Genomic DNA, 16906 nt, shown 5'->3' on the forward strand with positions numbered 1-16906 from the left:
AAATATTCATTTGTGGATGTGGGCATCGCTGGCTGGCCAGCATTTATTGCCTGTCCCTAGTTGCCCTTGAGAAGTTGGTGCAGAGCTGCTTTCTTGAACTGCTGCAGTCCATCTGCTGTGGATTGACCCACAATACCATTAGGGAGGAATTCCAGGATCTTATATCATTTTTCCTTCTTTGTTGTTGGTACAAGTCAGCATGGCGAGTGGCCCCGGAGGGGAATGTGCAGCTAGTGGTCTCCCCATATATATGCTGCCCTCGTCCTTAGAGGTGGAAGTAGATCTGGGTTTGAAAGGTACTGTATCAGGATCTTTGGTGAATTTCTGCAGTGCATCTTATAGCTAGTATACACTGCTGCTACTGAGCATCAGTGGGAGTGGATGCTTGTGGATTTAGTGCCAGTCAAGCATGCTGCTTTGTCTTAGATAGTGTCAAGCTTCTTGCGTGGTGTTGGAGCTGAACTCATCCAGCCAAGTGCGGAGTGTTCCATCACACTCCTGACTTGAGCCTTGTAGAGGTGGACAGGCTTTGGGGAGTCAGGTGGTGAGTTACTCACCAAAGTATTTTTAGCCTCTGACCTGCTGTTACAGCCACTGTGTTTATGTGGCAAGTTCAGTTGAACTTCTGGTCAATGATAACCTTCAGGATGTTGATAGTGGGGGATTCAGTGATGGTAACTTAAGTGAATGTCATGGGGCAGTAGTTAAAATGTCTCTTATTGTTGGTTACACCCTGGAATTTGTATGGTGCAAATGTTGCTTGCCAGTTATCAGCCCTAGCTTGGATATTGTCCAGATCTTGTTGGATGTGAACTTGGGACTGCTTCAGTATCTGAGGAGTCACAAATAGTGCTGAACATTGCGCAGTGAATATCCTCACTTCTGACCTTATGATGAAGGGAAGGTCATTGAGGAAGCAATGGTTGGGCCAAGGACACTACCCTGAGGAAATCCTGCAGAGGTGTTCTGGAGCTAGGATGATTGACACAGGAGCTAGGATGACTCCAACAACTACGACCATCTTCCTACTTGCCAGGTATGACTCCAGCCACTGGGGAGTTTGCCCCTGATACCCAATGGTTCTGTTTTTCTTGGACTTCTCGATGCCACAGTGATATCAAGGGTTGTCACTCCCATCTCACCTCTAATTCAGCTCTTTTGTCCATGTTTGAACCAAGGCAGTAATGAGGTGAGAAGCTAAGTGGTCTTGGCGGAACCCAAACTGGGCATCACTGAGGTGCTGCTTGACAGCACTGTTGATGACACCTCCTGTCACTTTACTGATGATTGAGAGTAGACTGATGAGGCAGTAATTGGCTGGGTTGGATTTGTCCTGCTTTTTATGCAGAGGCTATACCTAAGCAATTTTCCACATTGTTGGATAGATGCCAGAATTGTAATTGTACTGAAAGAGCTTGGTTAAAGCAGCAACAAGTTCTGGAGCACAATACTATTGCCAGAATTTGTCAGGGCCCTTCGCTTGTGCAGTATCCAGTGTCTCAAACATTTTCTTGATGTCATGTGGAGTGAATTGAATTGGCTGAAGACTGTTGCCTGTAATGCTGGGAATCACTGGATGAGGCTCAGCACTTCTAGCTGAAGATTGCTGAATATGCTTCAGCCTTATCTTTTGCTCTGTTTCCACCATTGAGAATAATCATTACAAAATATTTAAACTGTACTTTCAACTTCCCCAACCTCTGCTGGAATTGCACTGTGTGGAATATTGCATAAGTAACTGATCTGCACTTAAGTAACCATTCAATGCCCAGTACCAAAACTCAACATGGTACTGGCAGCTCAGAGTTGTCTTTCATAAGGAGTCAGTTGTTACACAGACGAGAAGCAGTAGAACATTCAGCCCTTGAGTCTGTTCCGTCATTTAATTAGATCATAGTTAATCTGATTAGAACTTCAAATCCACATTTTTGTCTATACCTGATAATCTTTCATCCCCTTGCTTACCAAGTTTACATCCACCTCTGCCTTAAAAATATTCAAAATCTTTGCTTTCGCCGATTTTTGAGGAAAAGATCTCCAAAGATTCAAAATCGGCCAAGAGAGAGAAGTTCACCTCATCTGTTTTAAACAGGTGACCCCCCTATTTTTAAACTGTGACCTCTAGTTCTTCAAGACAAAGAAAAGGTTGGCAAGAGAAACGGAAATATAAAACTTTTCCCCTCTATTTCTCTTTGGAGAGTTGATTCAGTGAAATGGCATTTTGTCACATGTCTGTAAGGCTTAAAGTACATGGGAGTAAATATTAGAACATTTTCATTCACTTTTAAAAGTAAAAATTATCAGCCATTTTATATCACAAAGAATTACTTTTTTTTTCATTCATAGGATATGCACATTTGTTGTCCATTCAGTTTTCTTTGAATGCAGAGGATTGCTAAGCTGTTTCAGAGGTCAGTTTAGCATAAACCACATTGTTGTGGATCTGGAGTCACATGTTGGTCAGACCAGGTAAGGATGGCAATTTTCATCCCTTAAGTTAAAAATCACACAACACCAAGTTATAGTCCAACAGTTTTAACTGGAAGCACTAGCTTTCAGAGCATTGCTCCTTCATCAGGTGCTTGTTCCTTAAGGTCTTTCCTGAAAGAATATTAGTGAACCAGATGAGTTTTTATGGCAATTGATGGTTAGTTTGTAGTCTTCATTAGACTTTAGATTTTAATTCCAGCATTTTATTGAAATTAGATTTGTCGTGGTGGCCCCCAGACATTATCTGTCTCTCTGATTTACTAGGCCAGCGACAATACCATTGCACTATCACCTCCCCCAAGGCAGTCAAGAGGTAATTCTCATTAAGTGCTTATATTTGTTCTTTACTTCCACTTGTACTCAGTTTATCAAGTATGCTAGTTTCTGAAAAGAAAAAGTAAACTCACCTTTCTGATGGCAGCTTTGGAGCTGTGGTGACATTGTTGTGAGGTGATGAGGAGGTGGGGATGCACTGAAAGAAACATCAATGGAAGAGTACTTTTATAAAAACAAACAGGCTTTGGTACTTGCCCCAGTACAATCTCAAGTTCTACTGCCCACATGGCCACACTTAAAAGTACGAGACCAGACAGTGAATGCAGACAAGCTGTTTGATGCTGGGGAGATCACAACTCAACCTTATTTTTTGCTTATTGGATATCCTTAAAGGCTGATTTCCTTTCCTTGGTACATGAATGCCAAAGATAGTTGTAGCATCCAAATTGCTTTCTCAGTTAAAATCAACTAGGATCATCAGAAATCCAGAACCAAACCAAATATGTTGAAACAGAACATCTTAATCAGATTATCATGACAGTGTGTCTGCTTCATCTTCACCAAATTAAGATTGGTTAAACTGAAGTTTTCACCTCGCAATTATCCTTTGTGATTTTCAACATTTTCTGCAATTTTATAAATCACAAATCAATTGCTGAGAAAAGCAGCAGACATCTGCCTTCAATCCATTTGCGGTGCTGTTAGAAATGTATCTAGGAGTTTCCTAGAGTTGAAATTACTTGTTTCATACCTAAAAACTCAGACTCTAAAGACTCTGTAAATCACTCCAAGATGCATCCCTACGTACAAGTTCTGGGGGACCTTATGTACGTAATACTGATTCCTCAACCTTCTTCAGACTAAAGATGTTCAGATATGGTGTGGTAAAATTCCACAAGTCTTAGCCTTTCTTTGCTACCTTGTATTCAAAACATTAAGAGTGGTCATTTCAGAAGTGTCAGCAGTATAGTCAGCACTGTAGGATGGAGAGGGGAAGGATGAAAGGAAAAGAGCAGATACCAAATAAGATCATAAGACAAAAGGAACAGAATTAAGCCATTCAGCCCATCAGGTCTGCTCCACCATTTGATAATGACTGATATTTCTCAACCCCACCCTCCTGCCTTCCCCCCCCAGTAACACTTTGTTCCCTCACCAATCAAGACCTGCCTCCATCTTAAACATATTTAGTGACTTGGCCTCCATAGCCCTAGACAGAAAGGAGTACCACAGATTAACCACCCTCTGGCTGAAGAAGTTCCTCTTCATCTCAGTTCTGAAAGGGCCGTCCCTTAACTCTAAGGTTGTGCCCTTAGGTACTCCTCTCTCAAACCAGTGGAAACATCTTATCTACTCTGTCCAGGTCTCTCAGTATTCTCCAAATTCAATCAGATTCCCTGTCATCCTTCCAAACTCCATCAAGTAAAGAACCAGAGACCTCAACTGCTCCTCATAATGACAAGACCTTCATCCTTTGTATCAATTGTACTAACCCCCTCTTCTAGACACCCTCCAACACCAGCAAGTTCTTGCTTAGATTTGGGGCTCAAAACTGCTCATAATATTCTAAAATGCTGTCTAACCAGAACCTACACAGCATCAGCAGTACACCTTTGCTCTTGTATTCCAGCAGTTTTGAAATGAATGCCAACATTGCATTTGCCTTCCTAATCGCCAACCAAACCGGTCTATTAAGAAAATCCTGAACTAGGACTGCCAAATCTCTTTGTGGTTTCAGATTTCAGGAGCCTTTTCCTGCTTGGAAAATAGTCTATGCTTGTATTCTTCCTACCAAAGTGCATCACCTCATACTTTCCCACATTGTATTCCATCTGCCACTTCTTTGCTCACTCTCCAAGTGTGTCCAAGTCCTTCTGTAGCCTTCCCACTTCCTCATCATGACCTGTCCCTCCACCTATCTTTGTGTCATCCGTAAACTTAGCAACAATGCCCTAAGTTCTTTCAATTGGTTGTGTATTGGTCTCAACTTCTTTCCTGGAGCTCTAATTTTGGTACACAATGTATCAATGGGAAGATCAGAAATGTAATAATTAGAAAACAATCGAGAACATTATTTTATGAAACGCACTTTTACTTTGTTTATTGCTCCTGACCATTACCAGCTGAATAATCCCATGATGTTGATCCAAATAAGGACTACCAAAAGATGTGCTGGGTTTGTGATCACTGTATACTGAACCACAACCAACAAGGGTAGTTTTACAAAAGAACCCTCTGCTCTTATTATACGAGGCTGACCATAGCTGGATATCTGCAATTCACTTATTTGCTGCAGTGTCTAACACAAATATATTAGTTTTTCAGCTGACAAACGGAAGCAAAAATTTCAGATGTGCAGCTTCTCCACACAGCTTTAAGTCCTCTATTAGTTTGAACTTACCTGTGACAGACCGTACCAACGTAAGGGGTTGTAATCTCAACAGTATTTAACTATACTTGTGATATTTATACAATAGTCATCATGGAATGAGAAACACCATTGTCCTGTAAAATGCTTAGAGAGTAATGACAGAACACTAAGGAAGGAGAAAGGGAGTTTTCTGAGAGAAGAGAAAGGAATAAAAGATGCCAATGAATGCAGAGAAACGTTATGGCAGAATGACATGGTAAGGAAGGGGGTTCAGTGTAGAGAACTGTGACTACATGACTGAAGAAAGAACAAAAGAGGACCAATAAGTAGGTCATCATCATGACTAAAAAGGTACACACAGAAAGCTGGGGCTGGTATAGATCAAAATTATATAGAAGGATAATGAGTCTGATCTGCAGTTACACTGTACGGTGTCGAATTTGGCTAATATGGTTCCTACTGTGGGGAGAAAAAGCCAGTTGGGAGGCCTCAAACAGCTAAGAAAATACATATGTGAATTTAAAAGAAAGCTGCCAAGTTGGCAATGGACTAACTTAAAGGTAAAATTGATCCTCTCATAGTACGATAATTCAGATATTGTAAATTATACAGACTGAGCCAGAGGGATTGGTTGATGTCAGTCCTTAAGCTTGCACGAGAAGTTAGATGATCTGACCTTGTAAGTAAAGGTAGCTCTAATTGTTCTTTTGTTTCGTGGTCACTGTTCTCGGCTCCAGCATTTTTTTAAGCAAAAGTCGGACTCTCAAAATCATGCTTGGGGTCAATAATCTGTTTTCACATTTGCCTTCCAATATAAACACGGTTTGTAACTACAATACAAAAGGAGGCCATTCAGCCTTTCCTCCATCTTAAAACATAAGTGAAGATGTTCACTGATGATTACACAATGTTCAGCACCATTCGCAATTCCTCAGATTCTGAAGTAGTCCATATTAAGCAGAATCTGTACCACAGCCAGACTTGGGCTAATAAATGGCAAGTAACATTCATGACTTACAAGGTACTAGCAATTGCAAACAACAAAGTATCTAATCATCATCCTCTGATGTTCGTTACATTCCTATCACCGAAGACCCATGATCAACACTGCATTACAACTGGCCAAAAACTAAATGGGACTAGCTAAGTAAGTATTTTGCGAAAAGAGCTGGTCAGAGGCTTCGAATTTTGCAGCAAGTGTTACAACAGGTGGTGAACCCCTCTGTTAAACTAAACACCCAGAAAAGCTCACCTCGCCTTGTAATGTTAAAATGAGTGACACAGAACTCCCCAAATTCCACTATTTAAAGACAATATCAATTTATTCTTTAACTCTAAAAGTGAACATCAAACAACAACTATTCACAACTCGAAGCCCCTCTTTCTCTTAACTGCTTATTACCTGCCTCCAAATCTAACAATATACTGTTCCAATAAAACACATTCAAATTTTATCAACTTAATTTCAAAACCATACCGTTGCTGTCATCTTTGGTAACGGTCTTCTTTCAACTAAAGATCTTCCTGGGTTGTCTTCTTTCTTTTTACTGCAAATATGTTTCATGAAAAGGTACCTTTGATAGAGAGTGTTTTAATATCTTGCGGGTCTCTCTATGGCAGTTGCTCTGACTGATTTTCAAAATACCTGCCTTTATTATTAATATCCCCAACATTGGATCATCTCTTTGATTTGATGTTGGCAAAACAATAAATTCAAACTTGATTCAGTTTAATATCCTGGGGCATAATTTAAACTGATTGGTTGAATTCAAATTGTTGTCAAAACAGCAACCAACTCAGGTATTTATTTCACAGCAAATGTTATATATTTTCAATTTCCCAGGACGCTGAGACTGCTCTTTAAGCTATCAGTGCAGAACAGCATTCACTCTCTCTTAAAAAGGTACAGCACACACCTTCAACTTCATAACACAAGTAACTCACCTCCTATCTCCCCTGTGCTTGTTCAACCGTCTACAAGACACCATCAGAAGTGTGATAGAATACTCTCTACCTGCTTGAATAAGTGCAGCTTCAACAACACAAGAAATTTATCATTCAACAACCTGACTGACTGGCACCTAATCCACCACCTTTAACATTCAGTACCAGTGACAGCAATATCTACCATCCATCAGATGCTCTGCAGTAAGTCATCAAGGTTCTTTCAAATAGTACCATCCAAACCCATGACTTCAACCACCTAGAAGTAGAACAGCAGCAAATGCAAACATTACAACTTCCATGTTTCCCTCCAAACCACATGATGATCGAGTAGGCTCTGTAGGGATGCCAGAGACCAAATGGAACTAGGGAATATGTTAATTAAGGGATAACGGAGCAAGTACTTGACTGGGTATATTTGGGGAATATGTAATCAGTGCAGTTGAAATTTTAAGATGTGCAAGTGATGCAAAATAAATCTCTGATGAGAGAAGTACATGCCTAGGCTCTTATCTAAAGAACTTTTGCTCTCTGGCAGTTAACAAGCACACAGTATTCTGCTTTGGAACTTTATCACCACATCTTAACTTATCGCTGAGTCAAATTCCTCGAACACCCTTCCTAACAGCAGTGTGGGTGCACCTACACCCAAGGACTGCAGATTTTGAAACAGTAGCTCACCACTTTCTCAAGGGGAATTAGGGATTGGCAATAATTGGCTCATGGCCTAGCCAGTGAGGCCTACATCCCATAAGCAAATTAAAAACAAATCTAGTAAATCCTTTGGTCACCTTCTGTCAAGTTTTCATATCCTTGCTAAAGTGTAGTACCCAGAATTGGGAAAAAATATTCCAGTGATATCTAGCAGACATAGAATATCACTCGTTCAGTTCCTGTTGAGGCCGAGTGAAGTTAGCCAAGGCCAGCAACCAGGCACTTGACCTCCATTCACCTGAGGAGGGAGCTACAAACACAGCACGAGGAGCTGGCAAGAGTGGATTAGAAGGGAAGATAATGGAGCAGCAATGACATGAGTTTCTGGGCGTAATTTGGGAAGCACAGCAGAATTCATCCTAAGGAGGAAGAAAGTGAGGATGAGGTAACCATGTCTGACAGGGGAAATCAAGGACAGCATAAAAGCAAAAGAAAAGGCACATAATGTGGTAAAGATTAGCAGGAAGCCAGAGGATCAGAAAGCCTTTTAAAAACTACCAGAGGATAACTGAAAAAGCAATAAGGGGAAGAAGATGAAATTTGAGATTAAGCTAGCTAATAAAATAAAAGAAGATTGTATTAGTTTTTTAAAAAAGATATCAGAAAGGTATCTCTTCAAAAAGAGAGGCCCGAGTGGACATTGGACCGCTGGAAAATGAGGCTGCAAAAGTAGTAATGGGAACAAAGAAATGGCAGAGGAACTGAATAGGTACTCTGCATCAGTTTTCACAGTGGAATTCACCAGATTACCCAAACTTCAAGAGTCAGGGGGCTGAGGTGGGTTTAGTGGCCATCAAGAAGAAGACACTGAGGAAGCTGAAAGGACCGAAGGATAAATCACCTAGACCAGATGACTACACCCAAGAGTTCTGAAGATTGTAGAAGCATTATTGGTGATCTTTCAGGAATCACTGATCCCAGAGAACTGAAAATGGTTAACATAACACCCCTGTTTAAGGGAGGGAGGCAGAGGTTAGGGAAGTATAGGCTACTTAGCCTGACCTTGGTTGTAAAATTTCAAGAGTCCATTATTAAGAGAGAGATTGCAGAACACTTGAACGTGCATGGTAAAATAGGACTGAGCACAGTTTCAGTAAGGGGAGGTCATGCCTGATAAACCTGTTAAGATTCTTTGAGAAGGGAACAAACAAGTTAGACAAGGGGGAGCCAGTGACCATGAACTATTTGAATTTGCAGAAAGCCTTTGACAAGGTGCCACACAGGAAGCTGCTAAATAAGGGTAGATAATGTTAAGGGCAAGGTACTGGCAATGGATAAAGGATTAGCTGTCTGGCAGAAGGCAAAGGGTAGGGATGAAGACATCTTTTTCAGGATGGTAGCCAGTGACTAGTGGAGGTCTGCAAAGGTCCACATTGGGACCACAACTTTCACATTATATATTAATAATCTAGACAAATAGAACTGAGGGCATTGTTGCTAGGTTTGCAGATGACAAAGATAAGTGGAGGGCAATAGTTGAGGAAGCACGGAGGCTGCAGAAAGATTTGGACACAGTAAGAGAGGGGGCAAAGATATGCCAGTAGAATATAATGTACGAAAGAGAGAGGCTATGCACCTTCATAGGAAGAAGAGAGGTGCAGACTACGTTTTCATGGGGAAAGGCTTCAGAAATCTGAAGTACAAAGAATGAAGAGGACACTAACAGAACAGCCATTTGCTCCATCATGTGAACATGATCCAAGGATGGAATCATTTTTATCAAGGAACAGGATGGATGGAGCTGCAGCTCGAACTTGCTGAAAAACTTCACCCAAGTCTTGCCAGAATCACTTACAAATGGTGAGAAGAAATCTGCCCCACTGATCGACAGGAAATAATACCAGCAACTGGAGATTGCAGCCTTCACCAACATGATTGTTGCACATCCTCGGGGTTCATACAGCAGAATTCCAAGATTGGGGGTCACCCTGCTTCTAGTTCAGGATTCTTTTGGTAACATTCAGGTTCAGTTCGTGGTTAGGAAAGCAAATCCAATGTTAGCTCTCATTTCAAGAGGATGAGACTACAAAAGCAGGGACATTCTGCTAAGGGTGTACAAGGCTCCAGGCAGACTGCATATGGAATATTATGAGCAGTGTTGGGCCCCATATCAAAGGAAGGATGTGCAGACATTGGAGGGCTTCCAGAGGTGGTTTACAAGAATCTTCCCAGGGATGAAGGGCTTTATTGAATGTATTTTGGACCGCAAGAGATAGGTTCTTGATTGATAAGGAAATCAAGAGAAGGCAGGAGCATGCGTTTGATAAACATACCAGCCATGATTGAATGGCAGAACAGACTCAATACACCAACTGAGTTAATTCTGCTTCTATATCTATGGTTTCATTAAATTACAGTGTTGTTGGAGCAAGAGAGAGAAATGGAAAAAGAAAAAAAAACACAAAACAAAATGTTGGACTTTAAATAGTCAAGAATATCTAAGGATCCCTTAAGTAACCTGTCAAGACTGGAAATATTAATGAAATATGACTACAATTAGCAATCACCACATTGTCAGCATTCCTTTTCACCTATCCTATTATCTCTCGTGAAAACCTACAAAGCATGGTATAGAGTTATCATTCATACTACACCTTTTTAAAAGTCATGATATACATTTTTTTTTTTAAAAGTATTCGTAGGTCACTAGTTCTTCTACAGCAATTACTAGGAAGCATGTAGCAGTAGCAAAGCACCTATCTCTGCCATTTTATCTCTTACTGAAATCATGCACTTAACCAAAGAGTATCGCCTTAGAAGAGACTGGGATCTGACGTATGAAAATTTTCTTTATTTTTTAATGAAAATTTCATCTTGAACTAACAGACAGTGAGTTTACAATAAATTATTCCCTCCAACACAAACACTGTTCTCGACATGTAAACTGAAGCAATTTTCTTTGACAAGTTATCTTATCATAAGAAAACAATGCAACTCAGCCCAAACAGACCCTCACCTGATACCCACAAACCCACATTCCCCAGATTACGACACTGGATAATTATCAGGAACAAGAACACTGAAGTTGCAACACAGTTCCCCCAGTCAGCTGATATCGGCTATCTCAGCATAATTCCATGCTCAATGGAGTTTTGTACTTCACCAAGCCCTGGAAAGTTCCTAAGATGAATTGAGCTCCTTTTGAATTGATTTGCAGGAAAACATTTTTTCTTTGGTTTGTCTGCCCCACACCATATATAAGTAAACCAGTTATCTATCATCCTTTGTGCTGCAGTTTTCCATAAGGGTCGGGGGAGAACACACAAAATATCAGGCAGAATTTGAATTCTGGTAAGTTATGTTTGAGTGAATCACAGTCTGGGCCATGTAATTTTCTTGCTACGCAACAGAAAAACACTGACCTTTGAACCACACCCATCTGCCACAGTGATGTTATGCATATCAAACAGCATACCGAAATGACTGTACACGTTGATAATGAACAGCACACCTATTACCAGGAAATTCCCTATCCTTTGCAAGGCGAAATAAAAATTCTCAGTTCCCATAAATGAAAGTTGCAATGAGTCAAGTCTCATTGGATCAGTCTTTCAAACAAGAGATATAAAAGTATGATTATTTCAGTGTGCTATACATATAATTGGTTACCAAGCAACATAACATGATGTACACATTTTTCCCTAATGTGTTGCCATAGTAACACCACAACTGGCTCATTTATAATGACTTCTGTGTCTTGATGAATTGAGATTGATCACTGCCTTAAAATGCCTTAGTGCTCTTTCACATCCTTTTCACATGAGAAAGGCCATGAGAATATAAAATAATATCAATGGGGTCATTCCAATTTACTTTAAGGCTGATATAGCAGGTCATTTCATAGCAGGTTTAAGTTCCAGATCAGAGAAATTTTCATCGAGCATTGAATTTGGAGAAATGCACTGTTAAATATATTCAATGCTGAGATCAAACAGATTTCTAATCAGTAACAGAATCAAGGATTAAAAGGAAAAGGCAGGAAAGTGAAGTTGAGGATTATCAGATCAGCTTTTATCTATTTGAATCATGGAGCAGATTCAATAGGCTGAATGGCCTACTTCTGCTCCTACATCTTACAATCTTATGGTCGCAGTTATGATTCCCTCAACCTCACCCCCAGCACTGGTATTGTTGTGAAAGTCAGTATCAAAAATGATTAATCATCCTAACACTCCATAGTTCATTGACCAGCATTGCATTGTTTATACACCTGACATGGCAGAGAGATTGAACAAATATACTGTGTTTGTAAATAGTGAAAGAACAAACCATATACCAAAAATAGAGGTATTCCAATGACTTAATGAAACTGATGAATTTTAGATAATTAATATCAACAGATAAAATGTATTAGAAAAACCTATCAGACTAAAAATTGACAAATCTCCAGGAATCTGATGGCCTATGTTCTCTCAAAAGAGATAGCTGCAGAGACAATGAATGCACTGGTTATGATTTGCCAAAATTTCCGAGATTGTAGAGAATGTCTTCAGCTGACTGAAACTCAATCAATATGACACAGGAAAGAAAACAGGGAATTAAGCCAGTTAACCTGACATCTATCACAGGAAAATATTGGAATTTATTACTAAAGAAGTTGATGCCCTTAGAACATCATAGTATGATTAGACAAAGATAACATGATCTGTGCCAAGCTGGCATCAATACTGGGGAAAGTGGGATTTGTACCATTGGGAAGGTCTACACCTAAAGTGTATTGGGACTTGTGCTTTTGCAAACCGCATGACTAGGGAACTGGAGCAGATTTAAACTAAATAGGGAGGGCAAGATCCCAAATTTAGGAAACTGTGGTGAATATGCAATAGAGAAAGGAATTAACATGGTAAATGGTAAGCGGACAATGACAAGATGAGACAGAAGATGCAGATCAAAGAGCAAATCAGCAGATAAGATTAGAGGTAATGAAAATAATAAAAGGACAAAACTTAAAGTACTGGATTTGAATGCATGTAGCATACAACACAAAACAGATGAACTAGTATGGTGGACAGGCTGCCTAACAGTAAAGACATTGTAGGACAGAGAAAGAAATAATAGAGATTGTCAAAAAGGATACAAGTATTATTATTGGAGATTTTAATCAAATTCAGAGAGGGTTCACTAGATTAATTCCAGAGGTGAAAAGCTTTTCATATAAGGAGAGATGAAGCAGTTTAGATTATACTAGCTAGAGTTTAAAAGGATGAGAGGAGATCCAAATGAGGTATATAAGATGCTGTAACGGATTGACACAGATGTAGAGGAGATGTTTCTTCTTGTGGGGCAATTGAGAATAAGGGATCACAGTTTTAAGCTAAGGGATGGTAGATTTAAAACAGACATGAGGAGGAAGCACTTCTCTTAAAAGGTTCTGAATCTCTGGAATTCATTGCCGCAGAATGTGGTGGACACTGAATAAATTTAAGGAGGAGATAGACAAATTTTTAATTATTAATAGGTTGAAGAGTTATGGAGATTGGCAGGAAAATGTAGTTGAGGCAGAGATGAGATTAGCCATGATTGTATCAAAAGTTGCCTAATCTTAGTCCTAATTCTTACTTACATATGGACTAGAAATATCAGACAGATAAAAGTAGTCCAGCTAACAAATTCATTGAATGTTTTCAGGACAATTTCTTGGACCAGCATGTTGTGCCACCAAGCAGACAGCAGGCTATAGTAGACCTAGTTTCATTAAGCAGGACTAATTACTGACCTAAATGATTAAAGTTCCCCTGGGAAGCAACAACTATAACATCATTGAATTTTAAATATGATTTCATAGAATCAAAGACTTCCTACCATGTGGAAACAGGTCCTTTGGCCCAACAAGTCCACACCAACCCCACCGAAGAGTAACCCACCCAGACCCATTTTCCCTACCCTGTATCTAGCCCTAATGCACCTAACCCACACATCCTGGAACACTATGGGCAATTTAGCACTCCAATCCACCTAACCTGCACATCTGTGGACTGTGGGAAGAAACCAGAGCACCTGGAGGAAACCCACACAGACACAGGGAAAATGTGCAAACTCCACACAGGCAGTTGCCAGAGGTTGGAATCAAACCCAGTCCCTGGCACTGTGAGGCAGCACTAACTACTGAGCCACCATGCCACCCCCTAGCCACTCACTCAATTTGAGAGGGGGAAGTATGGGGTCCAAGACTACTTTTGAATTAAGGACAATTATGACAGCAAGAAAGCAAAGCTAGCGAAAGTGAACTGGCAATTTAGGTTAACAGAATAGGGGAACAGATAGGCAATGGCAAATATTTAAGGGGATCTTCCAGAAAGCACTGAATCATGATTCCAACAACTAAGAACAAATTTTCTCAGGGACAGACCTGTCATCCTTAGTTAACTACAATAAAGTTAAAGATAGCTACAAGCTCAAAGACATAATTGTGCAAAGAACTGACAAGTAAGAAGACTGGACAGAATGTAAAACACAGCAAAAAATTTCCAAAAGGTTAATAAGAGAAAAATGGAGTACGAGAGAATGTTTGTTAAAAACATAGAAACAGATAAAAAAGGTTTCTCCAGATATTTAAAAAGTATTAATAAAGTGTTAAGTGAAAATGAGTCTGGGGAATTACTAATAGAAGACAAAAGAGATGGCAGATCTATTGAACAGATATTTTCATTTGTCTTCACTAAAGAATATGAGTAGCATCCAGGAAATAGCTATAAATAAGGAATGGAAAAGGAGAGAGAAGATTTCAACAAAATACAATTACTAGATAAGTAGTACCAAGTAACTGTTGGAACGGTAGGTTGACGAGTCCCTAGGTCCTGACAGATTGCTTCCTTTAAAACCCTTGGATGTAATCAGTTCAATTGTTGACATGTCTGTTTTAATTTTCTAAAACTCATTGGATTCAGACATTCCCTGAGATTGGAAAATAGCTAATGTAACTTCCTTATTCGAAAAGGGAGGATAACAGAAAGCAGGAAACTACAGGCCAGTTAGCTTAATATCTGTCATTAAAAAATGTTGGAAGTTATATTAAATATTTTATAACAAGGCACTTCAATAAGTTCAAAATAATCAGGCAGAGACAGCATGGTTTTGTCAAAGGGAGATTAAAGTGTAAATTATTGGATTTCTTTGAACAAGTAATTGTGCTGTAGATAATGGGGAACGAGAGTCAGCGTCATGGAAACAGACACTTCGGTCAATGTAGTCCACGCCAACTATATTCCCAAACTAAACTAGTCCCACTTGCCTGCATTTGGCCCGTATCCCTCCAAACCTTTCCTATTCATGTATTTCTCCAAATGTCTTTTCAAATATTGTAACTGTACCAGCATCTACCACTTCTGCTGGCAGTTATTTCACATGAACCACTCGGTGTGAAAAAGTTGCCCCTTATGTCCTTTTTAAGGCTCTCTCCCCTTATCGTTTTGAACTCTTCCACCCCAGGGAAAATACCAATGTAATTCATGCTAAGAGGGATGGTTAATACAGAACTGAAGGTGTTATATCTGAAGGAATAAGTTAAATGAGCTTGTGGCGTAGATCAAAATTAGCAGGTAGGATGTGGTGGGGGTCATGGAGATATGACTGCAAAGGGATCAGGATTGGGAGCTGAATATTCAAGGTTATATGTCTGATTGAAAATGTAGGCAGATCGGCAGGGGGGTGGGGTTGCCTTATTAATAAGAAATGAAATGAAATCAATAGTAAGAAATGAAGTTGGGTCAGATAGTGTAGAATCTGTGTGACTAGAATTGAGGAACTGCAAAAAAGGATAAAACAAAATCATAGTTGGAGTTGTGTACAAGCGTCGAAACAGTAGTCAGGAGCTGGGGCACAAGATACACCAGGGGATAGAAAAGATGTATAGGAAAGGCAAAGTTATGTTCATGGGGGATTTCAATATGCAGGTGGACTGGGAAAATCAAGTTGGTAGTGGATTGCAAGGAAAGGAATTTGTGGAATGTCTACAAGATGGCGTTTTGGAGCAGCTTGTGGTAGAGCCCACAAGGGAACAGGCAAAACTGGATTTAGTGTTGTGCAATGAGGCAGACTTGATCATGGAGCTTAAAGGTGAAGGAACCCTAAGGAGATAGTGATCATATAATTGAATTTACTCTGCAATTTGAGAGGGAGAACATAGAATCAGAGATAATGATATTACTGCTGAATAAAGGCAACTACAGGGGCATGAGGGAAGAGCTGAGTGGAATTGACTGGGAGAAGAGCCAAGCAGGAAGAACAGTGGAACAGCAACGGCAATGTGTGTCTGGGATACTCCGCAGAGATTCAACCCAAGGAAAAGGCAGCATGGTACAGGGAGGATGAGGCAACCATGGCCGACTAGGGAAGTCAGGGATAGCATAACAGCAAAAGAGAAGAAAGTATGTAATGTGACAAAGGGCAATGGGAAACCAGAGAATTGGGAAGTTTACAAAGACCAGAGGGCAACAAAAAAGAAAGAAATAAAGAGCGAGAAGATTAAATAAGAGGGTAAGCCAGCCAGTAATATGAAGGAAGACTGTGAGAATTTGTTCAGACTATAAAAAGGGCAAAAGAGAGGCAAAAGTGGACATTTGGCTGCTGGAAAATGACGCTAGAGAGATAGTAGTGAGGAACAAGGAAATGGCTGAGGAGTTGAATAATTACTTTGCATCAGTCTTCACGGTGGAAGACACGAGTAATATCCCAAATATTCAAGAGAGTAAGGGGCAGAGTGGAGGATGGTGGCCATCACTAAGGAGAAGGTGTGAGAAAAATTGAATGGCCTGAAGATGGATAAATCACCTGAACCAGATGGGCTCCACCCCAGAGTTCTATGGGAGATAGCAGAGGCATTAGTGGTGATCTTTCAGGAATCGCTAGAATCAGGGAGAGTCACAGGCTATTGGAAAATTACTAACATGACACCTCTGTTTAAAAAAAGGAGTAACACAAATGACATTAAATTACAGTCTAACCTCCGTTATGGGCAAGATCCTGGAATCCATTGTGGAGAATGAGATTTTGGAATACATGAAAGCTTATAGTAAAATAGAGCAAAGTCAGCATGGTTGTGGTTTCATCAAGGGGAAGTCATGCCTGACAAATCTGCTAGAGTTCTTTGAGGAAGTAATAAGCAGGTTCTAC

General features: G+C 40.0%; 1 protein-coding gene and 1 long non-coding RNA gene across 4 annotated transcripts in view; one reads left to right on the forward strand and one right to left on the reverse strand.

Moving 5' to 3' along the window:
* Positions 1-16906, forward strand: part of LOC140482880 (uncharacterized) — a 111753-nt gene that overhangs the window by 56406 nt on the left and 38441 nt on the right. The window lies entirely within an intron of this gene.
* LOC140482878 (forkhead box protein N2-like) overlaps positions 1-16906 on the reverse strand; it is a 68148-nt gene that overhangs the window by 17518 nt on the left and 33724 nt on the right. For both annotated transcript variants that reach the window (XM_072580604.1, XM_072580603.1), the window contains exon 5: positions 2898-2962. In XM_072580604.1, the coding sequence (XP_072436705.1) occupies positions 2898-2962 (65 nt within the window). The remainder of the gene's footprint in view (positions 1-2897; positions 2963-16906) is intronic.

The sequence above is a fragment of the Chiloscyllium punctatum genome, chromosome 11 (genome assembly GCF_047496795.1).
Source record: "Chiloscyllium punctatum isolate Juve2018m chromosome 11, sChiPun1.3, whole genome shotgun sequence".
In the NCBI taxonomy this organism is placed as follows: domain Eukaryota; kingdom Metazoa; phylum Chordata; class Chondrichthyes; order Orectolobiformes; family Hemiscylliidae; genus Chiloscyllium; species Chiloscyllium punctatum.